This window comes from Aplysia californica, unplaced genomic scaffold (genome assembly GCF_000002075.1).
Source record: "Aplysia californica isolate F4 #8 unplaced genomic scaffold, AplCal3.0 scaffold00125, whole genome shotgun sequence".
Lineage (NCBI taxonomy): Eukaryota > Metazoa > Mollusca > Gastropoda > Aplysiida > Aplysiidae > Aplysia > Aplysia californica.
This window is the reverse complement of record NW_004797395.1, coordinates 172,439-195,873: the sequence shown is the minus strand read 5'-3', so window position 1 is coordinate 195,873 and position 23,435 is coordinate 172,439. Positions and strand designations below refer to the sequence as shown.

The window sequence follows — 23,435 nt, the reverse complement described above, 5'->3', positions numbered from 1 at the left end:
TTGTAATTAATTATTTTAAAAAATTTTTTTTCTACAACACTTACATCATCTTATAATATTTGAGTTTTACATCATATGAAAGTACACATTTTTGGCTTCACAGAAAAACCCAAAATAAAAATCAAGTATTTTCTTTTAATTTCTGGACAATCAAGGGCTATAACTCTGTAGATAGTCAACATCTTGCTGCAAACTTTTTTTTGGGAAGTCCTTTGGTGCTACCCTTTCAGAAAATCATGGTGGCGAAAAATCCCCGGGGGGGGGGAGGTTCACTCCCAGTTGCCCATAGCCTATTTCTTGTCCACTTTTCATACCCTAGAAAATCCAGAAGTTCAAAGGAGAAAGGTGATGTGATGATTGTGACCTCAACCACGCTGGTGAAGGACTACAAATGAGTATATTATGAACAATGTTGACAAGCTTGATCAGAACACCATTGTCGTGAAGAAGAAAAAGGAGTATAGGTGGCCCACGAGATTTTTCATAAAAGCTTTGGAATTCGAATGGTCACTGAAGAACACATTCATCCTGATGAAGGAAGACCACACTGCCAGAGACAAACCACCCCCCAAGGGTACGACATACAGCAGTTTTAGAAAGATGTAATGTTGTTTCTGAGATTACTGGATAAAGAAGGAATGTGAAAAAAGTACACAAGAAAGCACTGGAAGACAAAAAGCTAGATGAAAGAGTTCAGCACACCCTCATTGTTCTATTGCAGAGACAAATAATAAAAGAAGTGTTGTCTGTGAGAAGAGGTTGCTCTTAGCCCGTAAGAAAAAAAGGAGGCCCCACCTACGGACTGAAAAGCATCAAAACAGCATTCCAAAGCGCTGGGTGTGGTGTCTTTACATAAAGAAAATATAGTAGTCAGATGGAAGCTGTGTGCACTCTCAAAGCAGGGAGAAGTTCCATACTGCTATAGAGTACTGGGGTCCGCATTCATGAGAGATCCCAAACAACCCTCCCCAACCCCACTTGACAACAGACACCAGTCCCTGGACCATCAGGCCAGTAAAAACAATTGCCATTATCATTATTATCCAGTTTTAATTTTTATTGAGAAAAAATTGACAAACTCGATACTACTGGGGTTTTTTTTTTGTGTAGAGGAAATTTTTCTTGTAATTTTGTAACGCACAATAACTGTAAGATACAGTGTTTATGGCATATTTCTTGGACTACTGAATGTCTCAGAATTACACATGGATTATAATCTCATTTTGGATTATAATTAGCAGCACAAGACAGCAAACAGCAAATAAACAAGCAACCAAGGTAAAGAAGCATTTTACTCTTTTGTATTTCGTACATAAAAAAAAAAAAAAAAACCGCACCAAAAATGACAAAATATACATTTTACAGAAACAAAACATACACCATCTGAATCAGCATCCAATTCCTTTCAGAATATATGTATAGTTTTGTATGTTCCCCTTTTTAGTATTGAACTTATAAGCAATTTTCGATGACCATCTAAAATTTTCCACTAAAGTCTCAGGGAAGTGCAAGTTCTAGGAGGAAACTGCTCAAGGGAAAATAATATTTATTATTTTTCAATCATTCACTTTTGAACGCAACATGACTAAACAAGCGAACTTGTGTTTCACTTAAAGCATTTAACGCAAGGCATGCACACAAAATTTTTTTCTCTACTTCATGAATCAACATTCACAGCTTTTAACGCAACAAAATACATCTTTTTCTTGTCCCCTGTGTTCAACCTTTCAGTTCTAGTCAAATTTCAAGCTAAAGATAGCTATCTATCCTCAGCAGTGTTTACGTAGTTGCCATTTTATGGACACCATACTTGCTAGTCACCATTAGTTTAGTAGGAGTTTTACAGCGCTTGCAACTGCATAAGGTCATATGAGCATTAGCCACCATTACAATTTTTGACACACAAGGAACCCAACAAGTAATGCCGTATACCAAAATGTGAAAAAAAATGAAACACATTTCCTGGGTATTATGAATTTCTTTTAATTTATTTCTCGATTTAAAAAATCTCTCTTTATACAGTAACCTATCTTTAATAATTAACTGTCCACTAATGTTTTAGTAATGCACAGTCAAATTTTAGGGTTTGAAAAACTCAAGCCAGTCCTGAGGGATAAAAATGATTTTCTACAAAGAAAAGCAGTAAAAGTTAAAAATTTCTCCAGGATCAAAAGCTGGGCTTTGTGTGTAATGGTCTCTGTAGACATAGTTAAAAAAAAACCCCCGATGCTTGTACAAAGGCTCTAATACCATGTTTATAGAGGCGTTCCTTTTCACACATTGGTAAAAACCTGCCGTAAGCGAGGCTAGTGATATGATGGGAGGCGGTATAACGAGGTTTGACTGTTTTTGTTTTTTTTAAGCATAAAAAGTGACTTGTGTGCCCGTCTCTTCCTTTGCTATAACATGGGCCTCACTGCTTTCACTTACAACACACTACATGCCTAGAAAGAGAGATCTTCTCAAAAACAAAAAACACCAACATAAGTAAAAGTAAAGTATAGCCCCCCCCCCCCCCCCCATTATTCCAAACTATTTTCATTGTGCACAACAACTGGGATCACTGCAGCAATGATGGCATGTCAAACAGGAACAAGAAACAACCCATTATGATTGTTGCAAAGACATGGGGAGGGGGGGGGGGCGCATACACTTTACATTTTCTCACACTTGACTAGTCTTATCTTTGGTGAATCACAACTTGAGGGTGGTGGAGTTCTGTTTCTGGGCATTGTAGATGAATGTGTTGTTGATGGGGACAAACTGTCCTGTCAGGATCTTGATCACCTCCTGAGCTGCCACGCCCCCCATGAAGGCTGACACCGTGTGGAGTTCTGATGCTCCGAATCGGCACCTGAGGACATGAGTTGTGCCGTTTATGATACCTTATAATATGAATATAAATTGAATTTGTATAGCACATACACCTGCTCAATAACAAGCTCTATCGCTTTACACTATATTATTACCCTAGCAGACCGTAGAACACTCAGAAACATTCTCAGCTTCCTGGGAAGCATTCAGTGCAAGCAGTTGATTAACTCATTCACTACGCCGAGAAGAGGGCAGCGGCATGGCGGAAATGACTTCCGTACGGCAAGCCGCCCCCGACGGCTTGAGAACCGACCTATAATTCTAGCTTAAATTTTATCCCGGATCCACATATCCAAGTCAAAGTAAAGGTTATAATATAACGCTGACTTCCGGGTCAAGCGCTTCCAACGAAAATCGGAAGTTTTGATTCAGTTTTGAAACATGATTTTGAAGTTTATGCGACTTTGTTTTATAGCGATGCCCAAATTAGAGTACTTTTACACACATCAAAATGTATCATTATTTTGCGTACCAAAAAAAAGTAGGATTCTTCTTTAGAATATTGATACTATATTTGTAAAATGGACTCAACTTGCCATGGCTCTGCTATTGTTATTGAGAAAACAATATTTTTCAGTGGTAGATCTTGATCTAGATTCAAAATAGTAAAAATATTTTTGTTTATCCCCCAAATCACTTTTTTGGGGGTGAAATTACACAAAAGGTACCACTCAAGAGATGTGTAGGTTTATTCCAAATGCAATTCTGAATAATTCTATAAAAGATACGTGTTTTTTGTGTCTGTGAACACATCTTGTCCTTGTAATAAATTTTTTTTTTCAATATCGGATGCTATGATAATGTATGTAAATAATTGCAAATTTTTCAATATTATCCAGTATTATATTCATTTATGGTTATTTTGATGTTGATGTATCATTTGACTAGGTGCAAACATATGTGAGGAAGCGTGTTGGAATCAGGCTCTCGTCATTTTTTGGGCATGTAGAGTTATTTGTATCATCTTAAAGCTTGTTCACTTGTCTACACTTGGAGGAAAAAAATATCCATTTGTTTTGAATACAGGTCAAGTTATTTGCGAAAGAAGGAGGTGGGGGGGCCACCTGTTTTCAGAGGTAAAATTAGTGAGAAAATGGCCACCAAAGATTAGTTATTTCCTTAGCTTAAGAGTCCGTGGTAACAGAAAATTTACATTTCTTGTGCATTTAATGAACGTTTTTCAGAAAAACCCACTCAGAAATGAGTTCTTTAATGGGCAAGAAATGTGTTGAGCCAAAATACAAAAATTCGATAAAAATTCACAAACCAGCGGAAAAACGCAAGTTTCTTCATTTTGATAATTTTGACGAGAGCCCGATTCCACCACGCTGCCTCACATATTGTTTTTAGTTTCACCAAAGATAATTAATATTTTATTTTCAAATTTTATCTGCACCCAAAGAAAATAGTCTTGCATAATTGCCTCTTACAGGCACAAAGGTTGAAAAATGCACAAATAAGCATTACAGATGTACTCCACAAATCATACTGAAAATTTCGGAGTATAATATGTTGATATTTATTTGAATTTGAGGCCCCAAAGACCTTTGAACTGCGCACTAGTCAACATCTCATTCCGTCCTCTCGTCCACAAGCCCAAAATAATGTGCAGTGAATGAGTAAAGCGCTCAAACACTAACAAACTGATAAGATCTTTCGCTGTCTATAACTGGGAACCCATTGCCACCTGTATGAAGTGAGAAAAATTTGTGTAAAGTGCCTTTTCTAAGGACACAACGTCAGGTCCCTGGGGATTCGAACCCACGACCTAACGGTTGCGAGTCTGAGAGCCTAACCACTAGGCCACCTATGAACATCACATATTCGAGCAAACCGTATGGGTGGTTGGTGAGCACCACTGTAGCTGCTACAGTTTTTTTACATATATAACTTTTAAATGTGACAGTTTTGAGCAAACTGGACAGCAGATTTGAGTTCCAGTAAAGAGAAAAGTGCATCGAAATGAAGTCCTTTTGAGCATGGAAAAAACCCCTAGAAAGATCACAGAGAAAGAGACACTTCCATCCATTAAAAATTTCTGAGTTGATTTTCTGCATTTAGTAGGCCTTATTGTCTTTTCAATTAAGATGATCATTCAACAGCATAGAAAGCACTAAATCTACTGTTAATAGTAGTTAGTGCCTGTCCTATCATGCTCTGCTCCTAATGTCATGAGGTGGACAACCCTGTATCCTGCCTCATAGTAGAACTTTCTAAGCAGGCTCTTAAGTTACGGCAAGACCATCAATCTTCTAAACAAAATATACATTACTGTGCAACATTTCCACTATATTTTCTGTCTGTCAATCTTTGTATTTCTCTGCACTAAATAAAAATTTACTGTTTCGATCGTAAGTGCTTTCTTTTACTCAAACAAATGACCACAACTCACATTTCCTGCACATAGTCGTCCTTGATTGTCGAGGAGAAGCCCCAGTCATGTAACAGCTTATTCATGCATGACTGACAAGGAAGAAAAAAGAATTAACTGATTAAACATCAAATCATGGTACAGCATTCATGACTACTTGAAGGCAATAACAAACCATCCCCTCTCATCACAAACTGCACTCTCAAAATCTGTGCTAGAAACAAAGAACTTAACATAAATATAAAGAAATTGTAGCATTTTCTTACACACAATGCTATTTTAGCAGGTTGTCTTAGCGCAACACTTTATTTCCCACTTGGGTAACATGTCCTGGTGATCCCCTATATTACAGCAAAAGAAACTCGATATTGCTGGACATTTTTTTACCAACCATCGGGACCCTGAACCAAGCCATGAACCATGAAAAATGGCAACGTTTCATGAACCCCCCCCCCCCCCCAACATTTTTAATGTCCTTTATTTTTATATGATGATGTTGTTCTCTGATCAAAAGTAGTTTCTTGAAAATTATTTAGAAACAAACAAACAAACCCAAAACCTCCTTAATCGAATGAAAGTATGAATAAGAACACAAAAGTTAGGCCACAATTCTGGTGCACTATCAATAATACATGCTGATGCTTTATTTTTAATAGAGACCAGTTACTTGGTCAGAACACAGCATCATCAATATATATGACTGCACTCTTTTGACTTTTCACGGAAACCAGTCCAAATTCAGCGAAATCTTCATGAAATACCACTAGAATCTGCTTGAAGAAGACAAACCCATCCAGCCACCTACCTTAAGCCTGGGAATGTCTGCCTCCATGGTGTTGTCGTAAGCACCGGGGTAGTGGTTGTACTCGGAGAAGAATCTGTCAGCGGCTCTCAGCATGATGTACAGCACCGTCTCGTCTCCCTCCGTGCTTCCCTCCTCCTCCTCCTCCACGACATGGCGACCTGTAAAACAGCCAGGAGGGGGGGGGGGGAACTTGTGTCATGTCAGGACAACAAGGAGGTGTAGGTTTTATATATGTCCCCCTATCTCTCATTATTTCTCTCTTAGATTCTCTACAATTGCTCTATTATGTAATCTCTACTCCTCTCACAGCCCTTTCCATTTATCACTTTTTCTGTCCGGACTTGGATGTCTATAAGATTGGCAAAAGAAAGGTTTATTTTCGTGGAGTAAAAGCTGTGGCGGAGAATGCCAGTGCGGGCTTTCAGATTAAGATTTATAGGAAAGAAAATGAGGGAATCAACAGGAGTTATTGCCAAACATGACACTACAGTTATTTTGTAACTTGCTTATTCCTTAGAAATATGTTCTAGAGTCCAGTGTCAGAACGCTCATTAACCTTCTCTATAGTGATAAACTACTGAAAATTGAAAAGATCATGAGAAAAAGAAAGATGACTATCGGTATCATGCCCAATGGTACATGATTTTGCACTTTCTCGGATGCTTGCATTGTATGCTTTCCAAGAATCCAAGAATGTTTCTGAGTGTTCTAGGGTCTGCTGGGGTAACAATAGCAATAAAGCGCATACAGAGTACTGTAGGGAACGGATAAGCGCTGTATAAATGCAATTATCATTATCATTATAATTATTATGAACACCACCAGTAACTAGAAAAAGAAAAAAAACCACTCTTGTGTCCCCACTTACTCAATTCCTCCAAGTTGGCTGTTTCAGGACAGTACTCCTCCTCCAGACTGCGACATCTCACCACAGTCAAGAAAGCTGAGTTCCTACCTGGGAAAACAAACACATCACACATCATTAAATTAAAGGAAGAGAAAATAATGGGACAGACTGTCTTATGAAGGAAGAGAAAATAGAGTGGAGTCTCCTTAAACTGAAATCTCTGGAACCACCAGATTTTCAGTTAAAGAAAAGTCACTCAAATACTTAAAATAGTGCTGATTGTCAACAGTGTAGACCTGAAATTGCCATGTCTGCTGCAAATTTCAATTTTGAAATATTTTCTTTAACCTCTTTTAGTAACTATACTATTAACAAAAAAAACAACAACAACAAACAAACAAAAAACCCCCCAAAAAACAAATTAAAAAAAAGAGGAGAAAAGATAAGGACAATAGATGTTTCATAGGAAAGAAGGAGCCAACCACCCACTGCTTAGTCTTAAAACACCTTAGATGTTATAGAACAAAATGCATAAAACGAAGGAGAGCAACATTCCTTTACTTTTTGAAACTTGATCTTTGACCCTCTTTGGCCGTCACTGACATTTGTTTTTAAGTTGTCGTAGAGATTTTTACGGCGCTCGAAACTGGATAAGGTCATATGAGCGCCAGAAGATTAGAGGTGTTACAAGAGAGTAACAAACATAAAAAAGAAGAAGGGGAGATAAGGACAATAGATGTTTGATAGGAAAGAAGAAGCAAACCACACCAGAGCACCCGCCAACCACCCACTGACATTTGTTTGTACAAGTAAAGGGAAGCACATTGACACAATAACGGTTATTTGATACAGAAACAATAGAAGGACAGTGAAGTAGGATCTACTAAAAGGCACCTGCCAACCCCACCCAGACGAGAAAACATGTCTCGTTTAATAAGAGTTTAAATGCCCTTGCAACACAATCAGGTCATATAAGTGCTGTGGAGGTGTTACTAGAGAGTACCAGACAAAAAAAGAGAGGAGCGACAAAAACAATAGACGTCTGAGGGTAAAGAAGAAGCAAACCACACCAGAGCACCCACCAGGCACCCACTTATGTGTCCCCCCAATACTTACAGAACGTCTTGACCTCGTCATCAGTGATTGTTCCAGGCTGGGGAAACACAAAAGACAACTCCTGAGACACATGGTCTGTCTGACACATGTTCTTACAGATGGTAAAAAGCCTATATATGCTGTGTGTCAGATTTCTCAGCAGTAATACTCAACACATACGGTATGAAAAAACAACAAGGTTTCCATATATATGTAAATCTCTAAATTAAGCAAGAAATATCCAGCATTGTACAATTGAAGAGACATTACCTTCCAAATAAGCACAAAAAATATCTGCCAAGAAAGCGCTTCATCCACAATTATTTTGTACACCTCTAAATAGATCTTCAAAAAAAGTTTTTTAAATGAAAATTATGAACAAGTGGCCTCAATTATGAACAACTGATCATACAAAAAGTCTCATGGTAGCAATAAAACTCTCAGACAATAGACAAGACAGAATCTTTAAACATTCGGGAAAGAAATGGGAATCCCTACAGCCCTTTCTATTAGTATACTATTTCCAAAGTACATATTACATTTTAAACAAAACCAAGAAAAAAAATTAAATTAAAAAAATAATTAATACAAAGCCGTTCTAAATGAAATTCCTGTTGCCATGAACAGATTTCAAATCCTTGGCTTCCCCCCCCCCCTCTCTATGCTATGCCTTGCAAGTTTTCTTAACATGAAATTAGCTTTATTATTAGGCAACCAAATTCTCTGGTCCTATGAAGTTTATGTTATCAGGGTTTTACTGTACCTCTCAAACATATTAGGGATATTTAAAGTAACATATTATCTGATCAGACAGTAAAGTTGAGCTTGGCAAACGTGAAAGAAAGGTATGGTCTGAGCAGTGTGTTACTATGGTACCTGCCGTAGAGTTTTGGCCAGTAACATTTATGCACACAATGGTGCACGTGCACTCTGCTCTTTGCTCTTTACAATAAAAGTTTTCTTTTTTAACGAACACTTCATTTTCAGTGCAAATATTCAAACTCTATGATTGACGACACACTTTAAGCTCCACAATGTACAAGTTAATATTTTCAATAATAGGCATAGGATTTTAATCCTCACTCCTGAAGGTTGCCCCTTGTGAAGATGCAAAAAGCTCCCTTCAAGCATGCAAGCTCCACCACAGTGCAAGGAGAGGGATAGGCTCATGCTAGTCACATACACAGTGTGGTATACTTGGGATAAGCATAGGGAAAAGAGAGAGAAAGAGAGAAAGAGAGAGAGAAAGAAAGAGAGAAAGAGAGAGAGAGAGAGAGAGAGAGAGAGAGACAGAGACAGAGACCCAACAGTGGTCATTTAGTGCAAAAAGAATAAAGCAGACAGTGGAAAGAGAAAAAAAGTAGAAAAGAAAAGCTATGCCTACTGTAAACCCGATCTGTAAAATTTAAGTAGTATTACATACTGTCCATAAGGAATGATATATTATCATATCAGGCCATGCGTATGGATGAAGCAAACAGAAAAAAAAAGTCATCAGAGAAAATCAGTTGTCATTTTTTCCTTCAAAGCTCAAAGTATCATAGGATCACAAATAAGGCAGAAGACCCATATTCAACTTCTGGTGCATATTTCTCTAAACATAAATAAATAATAACAAACCATTAGCCGTTGACCACTACCTGTAAACATAATTCAATTACCAAGGTGAAAATTGAAATTTGAGGAAGGGGTGGGGAATCCCCTTTGTATACACAACGCCATAAAAAACCCCTCTTAACAATAATTCAAAGCCAAACATGTATATATCTCATATTGAGGCTTTAAATACAACTTTGTTATTTTCTTAAGTGACCCAGTCTCTTGCAGTTTCAATCATTCGTTTTATAAAAATTTTTTTTTAGGTGCATTCTCTGATCTGAGCATGGCATACCAGCCCAAAGGGCAGGCACTTACTGAAACGAAACAAACCAGGCAGAAACTGAGGAAAAACAGAATGTCCCCAACAGCCCCAGAAACACAAACAGCAGAGGGAGGGAAGTGCTGTGGACACCGGGGGGGTGGGATGTGGGGGGGGGGGGGGTGTTTCCAGGTGTCTGCATGAATAATAAAATCCGGAGGAGGAGCTAGGAGCATTTCGTTCTGGTTACACAAAGAAAGCAGAACAGTTTCAGTCAAAAACCCTTGACATGAACCAAAAAAATAACTATTGCCCCTCCCCCAGCAAGGTAAAACCACAGTGAATCGTTTCAGTCAAAAACAAATCAATTGAGACTTGGTCTGACAAATGCAATGCGCCCACATCTAACGTTTAAGTTCAGATTCAAGATTTTTATTCCAGTAAGGAAAAGCACATCATCACTAGAAGGGAAAGTTAGCACTAAGAAGACAGACAGAAAAAAAGAAACAGAGGGGAAGAAAAAGAAGGATCTACAACAAGTTGTGTGCCCCCACTGCCATATGCTAGAGTCACGGAGTAAACCATAACACTTCACATGGACGAACAATAAAAATTTCTTTGGAGCATACAGTGAGCATCAGCACTGGTTTTTTACATTCTGACTTTTTATTATGCTTCCAACAGACAAAAAAAAAATGTAAGGGAAAAAAACGCAGGGTCCAGGAGAAATTGAAATTCTTTGCTTCTGGAGGGTTGAAAAAGGCATTTGGGAACGTGTCTGAAGAGACAGCCGAGTTTCCCTGGTGAGTCAGTAATATTTTCTTCCATATGGTGTGTTATAGAAGAGACTTCCCATGCAAAATTAAGTGTGGATTTCTGTAAAAATATGGAAAATTTTAGTTTTAGTAAGAGTTTTATGACACTTGCAACACAATTATGTCATATAAGTGTCTAAGTTTCGAGGTGTTACAAGAGACTAAAAAACACCAAAAAGAAGGAGAGATAAGGATGGTAGATGTTTGAAAGTAAGATGGGGTAAACCACACCAGAGCACCCACCAATCACCCACATTTGTAAGATTGGGAGAACAGTACTTTGAGCTGTATTTTTTTTTTGGCATGGGAACACATGGGAATTAGCTTGAAGTGACAGAGTAAAATTACCATGGGCAGGGATAAGAATTTTTTTTTCTCTGTGTTGTTAGCATTTTACAGCACTTTCAACACAAATAGGTCATATAAGTTCTGAGGTTTTACTACTACAGAATAACATACAAAAGAAAAGGAGGAGAGACAAGGACGAGGGATGTTTGATAGGGAAAGAAGGAGGAAAACACACCAGAGCACCTGCCAACCACCTACAGAGAAAAGAAAGGACAAAATGACAGACACGAGCATCAAACGCAAATATTTTAGACAAGCTGGACATTTTGCTGCTTTATGGCGTTCTTGACAGAATATAGCACGCAGCATCAATAATTTCCAAATGCCTCATCTTTGGGGATTCATTTCAAAACCTGAGCTGAGCTTGAAAGAGTTAACAGAAGCATTACCCAACCCCACATGTGACTCTTCTTAGTTTTAGTAGAGGTTTTACGGCGCTTGCAACTGCATAAGGTCATATAAGTGCCAGAAGATTAGAGGTGTTACAAGAGAGTAGCAAACATAAAAAAGAGGAAGGAGAGATAAGGACGATAGATGTTTGCTGGGAAAGAAGGAGCAAACCACACCAGAGCACTCGCCAACCACCCACAGTGACTCTTCACTGAGTTAAAAAAAGAAAAAGGAACATTCAGGTCAACATCAGTCTCAAACCACTTCCTCAACAACCCAAAGTTTCCAAACAAAGCAAAGATACAAGGGACAGTATTTTGCAGACATTATTCAGTTATGGCAGTACAAGTTGGTATGTTTGAGTAGAGGGAAGCACATGAACCTAATGACCGTCATAATTGTAGTACAGGCAAAAAGCAAGAGAGACAGAAACAAAAGAAAAAGGACCTACTAGTGATGCCCTGTAACCACCAACACAAGGAGGAACAGCAAAAAGTAACTAACTTGAATTTTACCACAGGACACACGCTATCATTCTATCGCCATCATTGGAGAAGTGCAGCGGGGAAAAAAAAAATCCGGTGGTTTATTTTTTTTCCCCCACGAGACTTTACAGACTTATACACTACACCACAACATTGTCCCAGACATAGGAGGCAAATGTAGCTTATTTCTTTTAACACATTTTTAGAGCCAGATTTAAAACAGAGATTGGTAATCATGGTTTGCCACTCCTATCTCTGCTCAATTGCAGTAAAAAAAAAAGAAAAAAAGAAAAGTATAATAATATTATCCAGATAGTATCCCCGTCATCCATTTGTTAAGGTCCTCTCCCTAAGTTATTCTTCATCTACTTCTTTCTCTTTTGCCTTCTATTGTTCCAGTGAGAGCAAGATGTTTACTTTGAGTTTGAGCACTTTGAGTAGTAAAAATGATGTCATGCAAATTTTAGTTCAGTGTACATTGACAGAAAGCTCGGAGAAGCAATAAATTAATAAATACACTTATTATATATTAAGTATTTCACAAAGAGTATGTGCAAATTATGATAAATATGTGTAAGCGGCACCTTACTGTATATCAGTCAAATTTTCAGTCAAGGGTTTTTGACGGACTAGGACAAAATGCACCTGCAGACTCTTCGAAGACTAAGCTTAAAAATAAAAGGAATGAAATGAAACACAATAAAACAAAACTGAGAAAGCAGCTGACCTTTCTATTTTTATCAGGGTGGAGAGGCTCATCCTATGAACAAAATGACAAATTAAAAAGTGTCATTAGGTGCATCATTTTTCCCCTTTGATACGTAGGGCTATCAAAAAAATGACCCACCGCGGGCAAGCAAACTGTCCAGATCATGGGCCATCTCCTCCATAGGTCCATGGGCACCGGGCCATAGTTTTTAGAAATGGACATAGCGGGCCAGGTAACCTTACTTTTCTTTTATGAAGAAATTACAAAATATAAACAACAGTATAAAAAATGCTATAACAGTTTTAACTCTTTCACTACTCCGAGTCGTGTATCACGGCTCTTGTTACTCCCAACGCTGGACCGCGAGGCATGTTTCACGGCTTGTCACTTCCTGCTACAAAACCACGTCTACTTTTGTAATTACTGAATCTGAAATCTCAGACTGAAGAATGATCATTTTTAGCAACATGCTTTTAAATTCATTTATATAATACATGTGGGTAATATTGAAAATTGAACTAAAAAATCTTTAATTTGTCAGACGGTAGGCAGAATAGAAAGTAAGTCACAGATAGGGCCCGGTTCAGGTGAGGAAAACCCCTCGTAGTGAAAGATTTTATAAAACCTCAAAAGACCTTTTTAGACGCTCATATTCATTAGCTATTAATAAAAGGTCACAGCAAAAACCAGCCTTGGCTCAAGGACAGTGACAAATGCGAACACTAAAGAAAATTAATTTGTGTGTAGTTTATATATTTTTTTTACTTCATTGTTTTTTGCGAACCCCTGACCAGTTCTATCTCATGGACATAAAGACTTCACTTTTCTGCAGCTCAAACCACCGGCCTAATCCAAGAGTAAGAGGAAGCTACCAAATAGTGATTATAGGCAGCCAACACGATAACAGTTACATTTTGCCCAGAAAACGTCATGTGTTTATTCATGTGTTTGTTACAGTATTTGTTGGAGTAAAAACAAGCACATTGAAACAACATCCTTCAATGAGAACACAAAGAAAGCAAATGAGGCAGAGCTGGAAGAAAGAAAAGAAGTACTGATAGGACCTAACTTTGGGCTGCCACATAGTGCAAATGTGTACCAAAACAAGTAACTTTAGGAAGTTAGCTATGTGGAGGAAACAAATGCCTTACTAGACACAAATAGTAAATAGGCTTATTATTTCTTCCCTAACTACAACGCATGATAACGAGATCAGTGTTGCTAAATAGATGAAACCCATTAACTGTTGCATGAGACAGAAAGAGTTAAGAAAACAGATTTTATATTATATTGTCAGCAAACTGTTCAAATGTTCCAAGCCCAGAAAAAAACAATTTTCAGGAGAGAAGGAAAACTTTCATTAAAAAAAATTGCACCTACATTGTTTATCTTTTCTTGCTTTTATCAATATTTACAATTTGAATTTTGAAAAAAATCTATAATTTCTCGACACAAGAAACTGATACCAGAGTTAAGAAACTGCAATAAATTTTTAAAAGTCAACATTTTGGGCTAGATACATTTGAAAAGCCAACGATATAGTGATCATGACCCCGGAAACATTTACACAGCAAAAAGTTGAATTCTCAGTTATTGTAACAAAAGTGAGTAAGAGACATAACAGTGTTCAATGGGATTACAATCATACGAACTCTTCAAATATTAAAGGATTCACGCACAAACATCAAATTGAACTTACACGAAGGATAAAACAGAGAAATAGCATGGTTTAGGATAAAAACCAGATGTATGGGATGTAAAGTAATTATTACATATCTGACACACAGCATAGTTTGACAACACTCCCGACTGTTGATTCTTTGAATGAACTGGCCATTTATTTCTTTATTAATCGATTTAATATTTGTCGAGGATTGAGGGATAGAACAAAACTGAAAGCACACTCTCAGTGAAACAAAAGCGTGCGATAACTCTTCGTACATTTTCACGGTTTGAATTTTCCGGAGAGAATAACCTGTCAGTTCATCCAGAAAATCAGCGGAATGTCTTTGGGCAAAAGTAAACTCCACCAACTGACGACTTTTCTTCTGGGTCTGAGTAGTTATGACACTCATAATGAGGGGAAATAGAAAACTGAGACTCTACAATACAGAGAGAAAGACAGAGTGTGAGTGAGCGACAGAGAGAGCGACAAAGACAGACAGAGACAGAGACAAAGAGAGACAGAGAGAGAGAAAGAGAGAGAGAGAGAGAGAGTGAGAGAGAGAGAGAGAGAGAGAGAGAGAGAGAGAGAGAGAGAGAGAGAGAGGGAGAGAGAGAGGGAGAGAGAGAGAGAGAGAAACAGGAAATCCAGTCCAAACACATTACATTGCCCCTGCAGACACACTATATCCTCTCCCCCCACTCACCCGTCCAATGCTGTGTAACAGAGCATGGACGTGCTCCGCCACGGCCGTAGCATCAGCGGCCGCCTGCTCCCTGTACACACTCTGTAGCTGGATGTATCGCTCAGAGTCTGCTGTCATGTCAGGGATCACACCTCGCACAGGAAGCTGACCTGCATAGGGGAAAAAGTGCCTGTACATCAGATTTTCTGTTTCTCCTTTTCTTTCTTTTTTTTGGGGGGGAAGGGGGGGGGGAAGGTTGTGCTTTTCTTTTCCACTCATTCCCCTCCTTTAATTTTTCACCAACGCTTTGAATTATTCATCAATTTCTGTCAAGCAGATGGATGAAATTTTATGGCTACCATAAAACTTACCACACAACTATCACAACCGCATGAACACAAACACTTGGTAGGAACACAGAAAGGACCCAGACAGGGGCGGCTGGTGGTTTGTGAAACTGACCAGCTATCATTCATATTGATCCTTCTCCGCCACTCTCCAACACACGTACACAAAGAGACACAGTAATTTATACCTGTATCTTTGCTCCCCCCCCCCCCCCCCCCCGCCTCCTTTTTCACAAAACAACACACTCACAAACACATGTAGAGCCCTTGGGAACATGGTCTCCTTCCACTAAAAAATGTACATAATGAAGTTAACGAGCTGATTTATAGTAGTCTGTAGAAACTTAGAAGCAAATTGATACCACACCACTGACGACGTCCTAAGCAGACCAAGTCTTTTTTTTTTTTGTGTAGAGGTTTTACGGCGCTCGCAACAGCATAAGGTCATACGAGCACCACATTAGAGGTGTTACAAGAGAGTAACAAACATAAAAAAGAAGAAGGGGAGATAAGGACGATAAATGTTTGACAGGAAAGAAGAAGCAAACCACACCAGACCAAGTCTAGGCAGAATCCGAAACAATTGGCCTACAATACACTTAACCACATACACATTGAATAAGGCAAGCACACAATAATTTCCAATCGCAATTCTACGTCAAATACTATTTTAGAAGACAGAGTTGGGCTGGATGAGAACGGAGAAGGGCTCTTTCCACTCCGAGGGCAATTGCTCAATTCATGACAGCAGCCGGTAACAACAACAACTTTGTGAGCCAGAGAGGGCGAGATAAACTGAGATATAGGAACAAGTTTCTGTGGAGTGACAACACATCAGCCAGCCCTTATTGTCTTTTTCAGCATATTTTTATACGGAAAGTGCTATTTAAATGTTGATAATTATCAATTTGGATTTACTTGAAAGCGAATATGAACAGTTATTAGCAGCCAATCTCTTGTCCACTATAGCTGACTAAAAGTGACCGGCTCAGCCCACCTTGCCCAATGAACAAACCGCCCCTGGGCCTAGATAAGAAATAAAATTTTTTCGTGCGTCTCACACACGATACCACACGAATGCGGATGTTTGGTTGGTGTGTACGAGGCGTGGTGGGCAAAGGGGTTTGGGGGAGGGATAGTTATTGGCTGTGAGTCTGAATTTAGTCTTTAAAAAAAAAGAAAGAAAAAAAAACAAAAAACAGACAGAAAAACAGAACATCATCAGCTTCTGATCCTGATTGTGTAACAGCAGTATCATTTTGCTCTGCCGCTCGTCGCAGTTAATACAATGTAGTTTCAAGTTTCAAACAATGATCCCTTGTTTGTTTGTTTTTTACATTCTCTCACTGGCTTAGGTCGTCTTCCACTACGCAAAAGCAGGAAATTTGAAACAACCTGTCAAGCTTACGTTTGCCTTAAGTAAGAATATAGCGACTACAATTTGCTATGCTTAAGACCTAATCCTGGCATTGGCGCAGTTATGCTTTTCCAAGGGGCAAAGTGACACTGAGTGTCTGCATGGGCTCTGTGCACAGAGTATGTATTGTATTGATGTAAAGTGTCAGGAACGGATTGTTTTTTTTTCTTCCTTATATTCCAAGAGGATGGGACTGGGTTAGGGTAGCCGTACGGCACATAAATTTGGAAAAATCGGGATCAAGGGTGCTATGATTGTATTTTCGAAAAAATTGAGAAAAAATCCTGACACTTCCGCCAAATTCATAGCGGTAGGCAGTCCTGCATACATGAAGATGAAAAATGTTTATGAGATGAGATGTGTTTTTTAAAGCATTTATGGACTGTCATTCAAGGCATCTATAAATCAGTATTGAAGGTGGATTTGAGTGCAGGGTGACTGCCAAACTGACTTCAAAACCCATAGCCCGTACCAATAAAAACTATAATAATATTCATTAAAACATATTTTCGGACAATAGCATACCTATAATATAAGGGCACTGATAAGTCCTTTGTGACTTTGGTATGACAGTCTAATTTAACTTAAAAATTTTTCCTCTGACCATTAAAAAAATGAATCCTGAACTGGGCCTGTGGAAAGGCTAGAACATCGACTGTCAAACCGTGTCTGGGTTTCAGCATTCACTGATTTTAAAAAGCGAGCAAGACACAAATTATCAAAGGAAAAACATTATAGTTGGGCTCAAGGTAGAGCAAAAGTCTCATGAAGAAATGGAAACTTTGAGCTTTTCGAGGGTTGAAAATGGCATTTTCCATTGCCTCTATTCAATTTGCCATCGAACCACTGACAGTAGATTATGCAAATCCCGAAACATTCAGCCATCTTGAGGACACATCAAGTCTGTACTTTAATTTTCCTCCATTTACGCATTTGGTTGTCAAATGTTACAACTTAAGAGCACCACTTCTACTTATCTTTTATTTGAGCAGCCTTATCCTGCTGTAGTAGAATCCTCATACTGACAAATTCTTTAGATCAAGAGGTTTGGAAGAGTTTCTTTCTGATACTGATTTTCTTTCGCCATTCAGATTCCTTGATCAACGCACAGATTTTCCAGCCACAGCAAAATCCCGAAAATAGACAGAAAGAATGAGTGAATGAAAGGATTGAGAAAGATAAGCAGTCGTAACTAGCCAGATATAAGCCGATTTGAAAGCGAAAAGGCTTTGCCGACTGACCCCTCATAGATTCACAGAGGAGTGCACAAAATGACAAAATTTGCAGTCTAGACAGTTTCTAATACAACGTATTGCCGTGAATTACTGTAAATATCTGAGAAGTTAGGGAGGCAAGTTCGGATCCTTTGCTACGGAATACCGATAAGCCTATACAATCTCTTTATCTCTGTCTTTTTCTTCGTAAACGTATGTAGTTGACACAATGATGCGGCAAGTACGGACCTTTCAGAACGTACGGGTGTCCATAAAAATCGGCAAGATTGGAAGCACTACAGAACAGACCCCATCACAAATCCGGTAGGTAGTTTTGACATCTTTATCGGTATGGCGGTAGTACAGGTCCAAAATCGGTAACCACCAGAAAAATAGGTAGATATAGGCAGCCCTGCTTCCAACCACCTACATTACTGGAATAACGACAACAAAATTGCCAATCACAAGCTTCCAAAAGAACAAGCTGAAAGCCTTACCATTTCCTTCATTTTCTGTGAATTCTTTCAAAGCTCTCATCAATACCCAGAAGTTCTTGGACTGAAAAAAAAAAAGAAAGAAAGAGGAGGTTGATACCCTACTTTCATAGTGTACATGTAAAATATATATTGGAACAAAAGAACATTATTCGTTGTTTTATTCTTGTATGGGTGTTTTAACAGATTCCTTGACACACTACAGCTAACGTCGCCTTTCCCTAGGCAACAGGGACAATAACCACTGAAAAAAGAATAGAAAAGGAACATTAAGTCTGAATTTGGTCTCAAGCTTTGGACAGAACACAACATCACAGTACACAAATCCACACGATAGTTGACACTTACCTCGATATTTAAATCAAGACAAGCAGGGTCACTGAACAAAGCTTTTACTTCTGATGGCACCTGGAGAAAAAAGAGAAAACAAAAACCATGAAGGTTTAAAGTAACAAAAACCTCACTTAAAACTAAATTTCTTGGGGGCCCTTGTTTTATTTTCCTGGATTTTTTGAGTAAAGAGAAACACAACAATCCAGTAATGGTTGTTTGGTGCCGGGACAGACAAGAAGCAGGACCTATCAATGGGCTAAGAAAGATATAAAAGGTATGGTAGTTTCAAGTTACGCGAGCGTCCAAAATGTCGCAAACACAAAAGAAAAAATAATAATACACATTTTGCATTTTGCTGTAAAAAAAATTGTATGACTCACAGCACCAGATCCGTAAAGTGAGTTTAAAACAGGTGTAAAAAGCTGACAAAGAGTCAAGTTATCAAAAGTGCTGGCAGTTCTACACTTTGGCTAAAACCATGAAAAAGTATTTGTATCGTGTTAGCACAACACCTTTTCCTTCCATTTCCTGCTTATGTCATGTACAAACCCCATCATGAGAAGAGTAAAATAAAAGCCAATGATTAAATTGAAGCCAATACATATAGAATTTGATATAAAATTATTGAAAGCATATATGGCAATGCGCAGAAACCCCCCACAACAGTCACTGCTATGGCCATGTCCTGTTCAAATACCTGTGTGTACCAGACAAAGCAGGTAAATACAAGAAAGATTGGCAATTACAGATGCACACTTTGAAATGAGGGTTGAATAAAAACAAAAGGTCAGCTCTTTTCTCAACAAAGAAAGAATAATAAAACAATATAGAGAAGTGTCCAGTCATACAAACAATGCTAAGAAAAACAAGACAGCAAAAACTCACGGAGGTCTTATGTAAACTTGAGTTGACATTTTTTATTGCCTCGTCAAAGTTCTCCTCTTCCTCAGGTACTCCCTCAGCATTTTTCCTCACACCTGTGCAAAAAACCCAACAACATTGCTGTTGTTATCATGGTCAGTTTACCACAATGACAACAAACAAGGAAAAAAAAAATTGCTGAGGTTTTGTCATTTTTATTGATCTATTGTTAACAAAAGCAGGATGATAAAGGTTATGATTCTTTCGGAATGTCAGTTTGGGGGTTTGAGTAAAATTGACACAATAATGGCAATTAAGTACACGGAAAAAGGCAATACAGACAGACAGACACCATAGGATATAAAAAAAAGATGAACAAACCGGTGGCATCATCCAATCAAGTACAGGACAGGATAAGTTTAAAGAGAAGATCCACAGAAAATCACACTAGAGCCCCCACAAACATGTTACAACAGTGAGATATTTATGGCTCTTGTGACAGTTCAGTGCCCAATGAATGGCAACTGTCTCTGTCTTATTGTTTCTATTAGGCATCCCTGTAGGCTGGCTTTACTAAGCACAGACTCATTTCTTTTCTCCTTCCAGGAATTTCTCAGCATTCTTCAAATACACTACTTTTCAGCTGCCAAAACAAAAACATAAAAAGCAGGAGCAGACCACACAGTGCCCACAGACTACCCCCTAAGATTGTAAGCAAGGATAAAAGTGAAAGAGAGACAGAAGAACTGGTATAAGGTAAAGCCGTCCAGGAAAATGAAGTAACAGCAATCAGCAGAGACAGACTTGCTTGTTTGAGTAAGGAGAAGCACATCCACACAATAACCATCATTTAGCACAAGGAAAAAGGCAAGACAGACAAACAGAAACAACAGGAGGATAGAAAAGAAGTAGGGCCTACCAGTGGCAGCTTCCAACCATGTGCACAGAGAGAGAGAGGGGGGGAGTGAAAAAACAAACAAACAAAAAAACAAACCCACAACAGATACATACCTTGTTTGATTAATTCTTTCAATGCATTTTTCTCTTTGTAGTTATTTGGTAATCTCTCCCCGTTCTGAAGAAAAATAAAGGATGAATAAATTTACCTAGCTTCTGGAGGCCGACACAAAAAGAATGAAAGGATCAGCCAATGGAGGTATTGTGAAGTCACAAAAGCTTTCAATCAAGCGATACAAATCTACAATAGATGTTCATGTATACTTAAACTTTTACAAAATTGCAAAAAGAAAAAGGAAAGTGCATACTATAATTTGTTCTTTCAAACTAATTTAGACAATAAATAACTAGTTACTTTTTTCTCCACTTAAAAAAAATTAATGCTCATGCACATTAAGTTGGACACCAACGATATTATACTCTGTCACATTTTTAAGTACACACATTCTAAAGCTAAATGAAAAAAAAATTTATGCCACCAATAACTTTCAAATTTACACTCTGACTACATAATATACATGTTGCCGGTGAGGATTTTTTTCAGATTTCTGAACGCGCGAATGGTTTCGTTACTGGCTGCGAGTTACATGTTTTGTATTTTTTGAGAATTACTCATGACAGGGGAAAGATTTATTTGAAAAAGAGTACACTTCAAAGCTTTATCATTTTTGTAACAATTCGCCAATGATTAAACTTGTGTTGTCTACGTTTCATGCTGCAGACCTGCCACTCTATGAAACCTCAAAATCAGGATCTCAGGGAGAAAAAAATCGGGATTTGGTGAAAAAAATTGGGATCAACAGCAAATCACCAAGGTGACTGCCAAAGCTGACTTAAAATTTTTCCTGGGGTGTCCATAAATTCCTTGGCCTATATGCCCTCTGTGTGTCTTTGTTTGTTTGCGTGCGTGTGTATGTGTAAGCGTGTGCGTGTGTGTGTGTGCGTGCGTACGTGCGAGTTATCCTTATTTTTTTAAAAATCCTGAAGTATCGCTCCAAGCACTCCTAGTCCAAGTGTCTATACCCCCCCCCCCCTCACCAATAAGTCCCGAAATACATGAACTTAAGTTGACCCCGTCAACGGACGGTCCCCGACACGCAGAACTCACACGGCGATGATATGTCACGTGTCGCGAATGCGCGATTGAAAAAATTTTACTAACAGGTCGAACTAACTGCGCGTTCACACCGAACACTCGGATGAGCGACAGTCGTTTTACTTCTAGAATAACGACGGCGGCCGACCGACCAAATGTACCAACAAATCTCTTATCCCTCATAATGTGTTAAGACAAAAGCAACGACAACGGTCGTATGTTAGTCTTGTTAGCGCAGTTACATGTAGTTATGTAAGGGTTAGAAAGACTGTCGCACGTCCGAGTGTTTGGTGTGAATGCGCATCTACCAGACCTCGGACAAGGCTTGTTTTGAAAGTAACTGCAGAACTACGAATATTATCGATTATTAAATGTCCCAAATTGTAACAGTTACCAGGCTCTGAGTGCGGTAAAAGATCACACACAACTTGGGGCGAGTCAACTACTAAATGTGGCATCGATATTTCAGGAAATAGTGCTCCGAGTTCCTACTGACAAAAAGTTCGACGGGTGCTTCTCGCGATAAAAGAGAAGGCATAGTAAGTTTTTAGAAAGATCCGGCACAACAGCAGACTGGGACAAAAAATCGGGATACACGCGATCGAATCGGGAAAATCGGGAGGATTGAGATCTGGGGCAAAAAATCGGGATATCCAGACTAAATCGGGATGAGTGAAAGGTCTGCATGCTGCCACGCTTAAGAGAAAATGTGCTAAATCAGCTTGTTGGAATGATCCGTGGGGGTGTCTCAATATCCACTGTTGCGAGACTTTTTAATGTACAAAGAAGAACTGTGTACGCAAAAATGGATTGTGAGAGAACAGAATCAGAAAAGGATCAAACCCTTTGACTTGGGAGAAAAAAAAACTACTCCAAGAGAGGATCTTTTTACACGCCTGTTGCATCTACGGAATCAGTTCAAAATGGCAAAACGAATCAGATATGAATTGAAAAACATGCGACAACACCAGCCTCAGACACTTCCTCTACTTGAGAAAGCATTGCATGAAGAGTGGAATAACATCCCTCAACAGGCAGTGCAGCCACTGATTGATTCCATGCAGCGACGATGTCAGGACCTCATTAGTGCAAGAGAACATCATACTTGCCACTAATCGAGTTACTTTTGTTGACCACAACCACACTCTTGTAAGTCCGGAATAAACCCTGTTATTTTAGCTTTCCATATTATTGTTGTTCTATCATTTTTAGAAATGATTGATTTAATATTCCTGAAATTTTTAAGAATATCGGCTCATTGTGAAACTAGCTATTTTTATTTTAACACAGCGTATATTTTAAAATGTGACAGTATACATGTCTCAATTATAATTTGTTACTGGCTTACCTCCTGTTGCCAAAACTGCAGGTACTTGTAAATCAAAACCAACCAGGGAGTGTGTGAGTGGTCCTGTTTAGAAATACAACACGAAGCACAAATAAGACACATTGAGGGTTTAGGGTAAGAGAAATAGTCAATATACCCGCGTTACAACTGCCCTTTGGTGAGAGGGGAAAAAAAAAGACAGACAGACAGAAACAACAGAGGGAAACAAAATCTAGATCTAGGTCAAGTGCTTTAATTTAAGTTTTTTTGCTGTTTTTCAGCACAGATTTGCTATTGTACAATATATTATAATGAGATACAACTTTATTGATCATGTAAAGTACAACGAAGAAGCAAAAATGTACTTAAAGATGCAATTTTCCTTCCAAAATGAGACAGACAGAAACAACAGAGAGAAACAAAAAGTAGAATCTACCAAAGGTG

The 23,435-nt window shown here is 38.5% G+C and overlaps 1 protein-coding gene across 3 annotated transcripts in view; it reads right to left on the bottom strand.

The window, feature by feature from the left end:
- Positions 1-1,106: 1,106 nt before the first annotated feature.
- Positions 1,107-23,435, bottom strand: part of LOC101857481 (NEDD8-activating enzyme E1 regulatory subunit) — a 44,919-nt gene continuing 22,590 nt past the window's right edge. Inside the window, exons 9-20 of one of the 3 annotated variants that reach the window (XM_005096297.3) lie at positions 23,013-23,075; positions 20,623-20,686; positions 19,636-19,727; positions 18,766-18,825; positions 18,421-18,481; positions 14,967-15,115; positions 12,616-12,648; positions 8,014-8,050; positions 6,919-7,005; positions 6,051-6,208; positions 5,267-5,337; positions 1,107-2,854 (exon numbers count right to left, since the gene is read on the bottom strand). In XM_005096297.3, the coding sequence (XP_005096354.1) occupies positions 2,695-2,854; positions 5,267-5,337; positions 6,051-6,208; positions 6,919-7,005; positions 8,014-8,050; positions 12,616-12,648; positions 14,967-15,115; positions 18,421-18,481; positions 18,766-18,825; positions 19,636-19,727; positions 20,623-20,686; positions 23,013-23,075 (1,035 nt within the window). In that variant the 3' untranslated portion in view covers positions 1,107-2,694. Of the gene's footprint in view, positions 2,855-5,266; positions 5,338-6,050; positions 6,209-6,918; positions 7,006-8,013; positions 8,075-12,615; positions 12,649-14,966; positions 15,116-18,420; positions 18,482-18,765; positions 18,826-19,635; positions 19,728-20,622; positions 20,687-23,012; positions 23,076-23,435 lie in introns of all 3 variants that reach the window. The other 2 variants (XM_013081296.2, XM_013081297.2) reach the window with 2 other exon arrangements.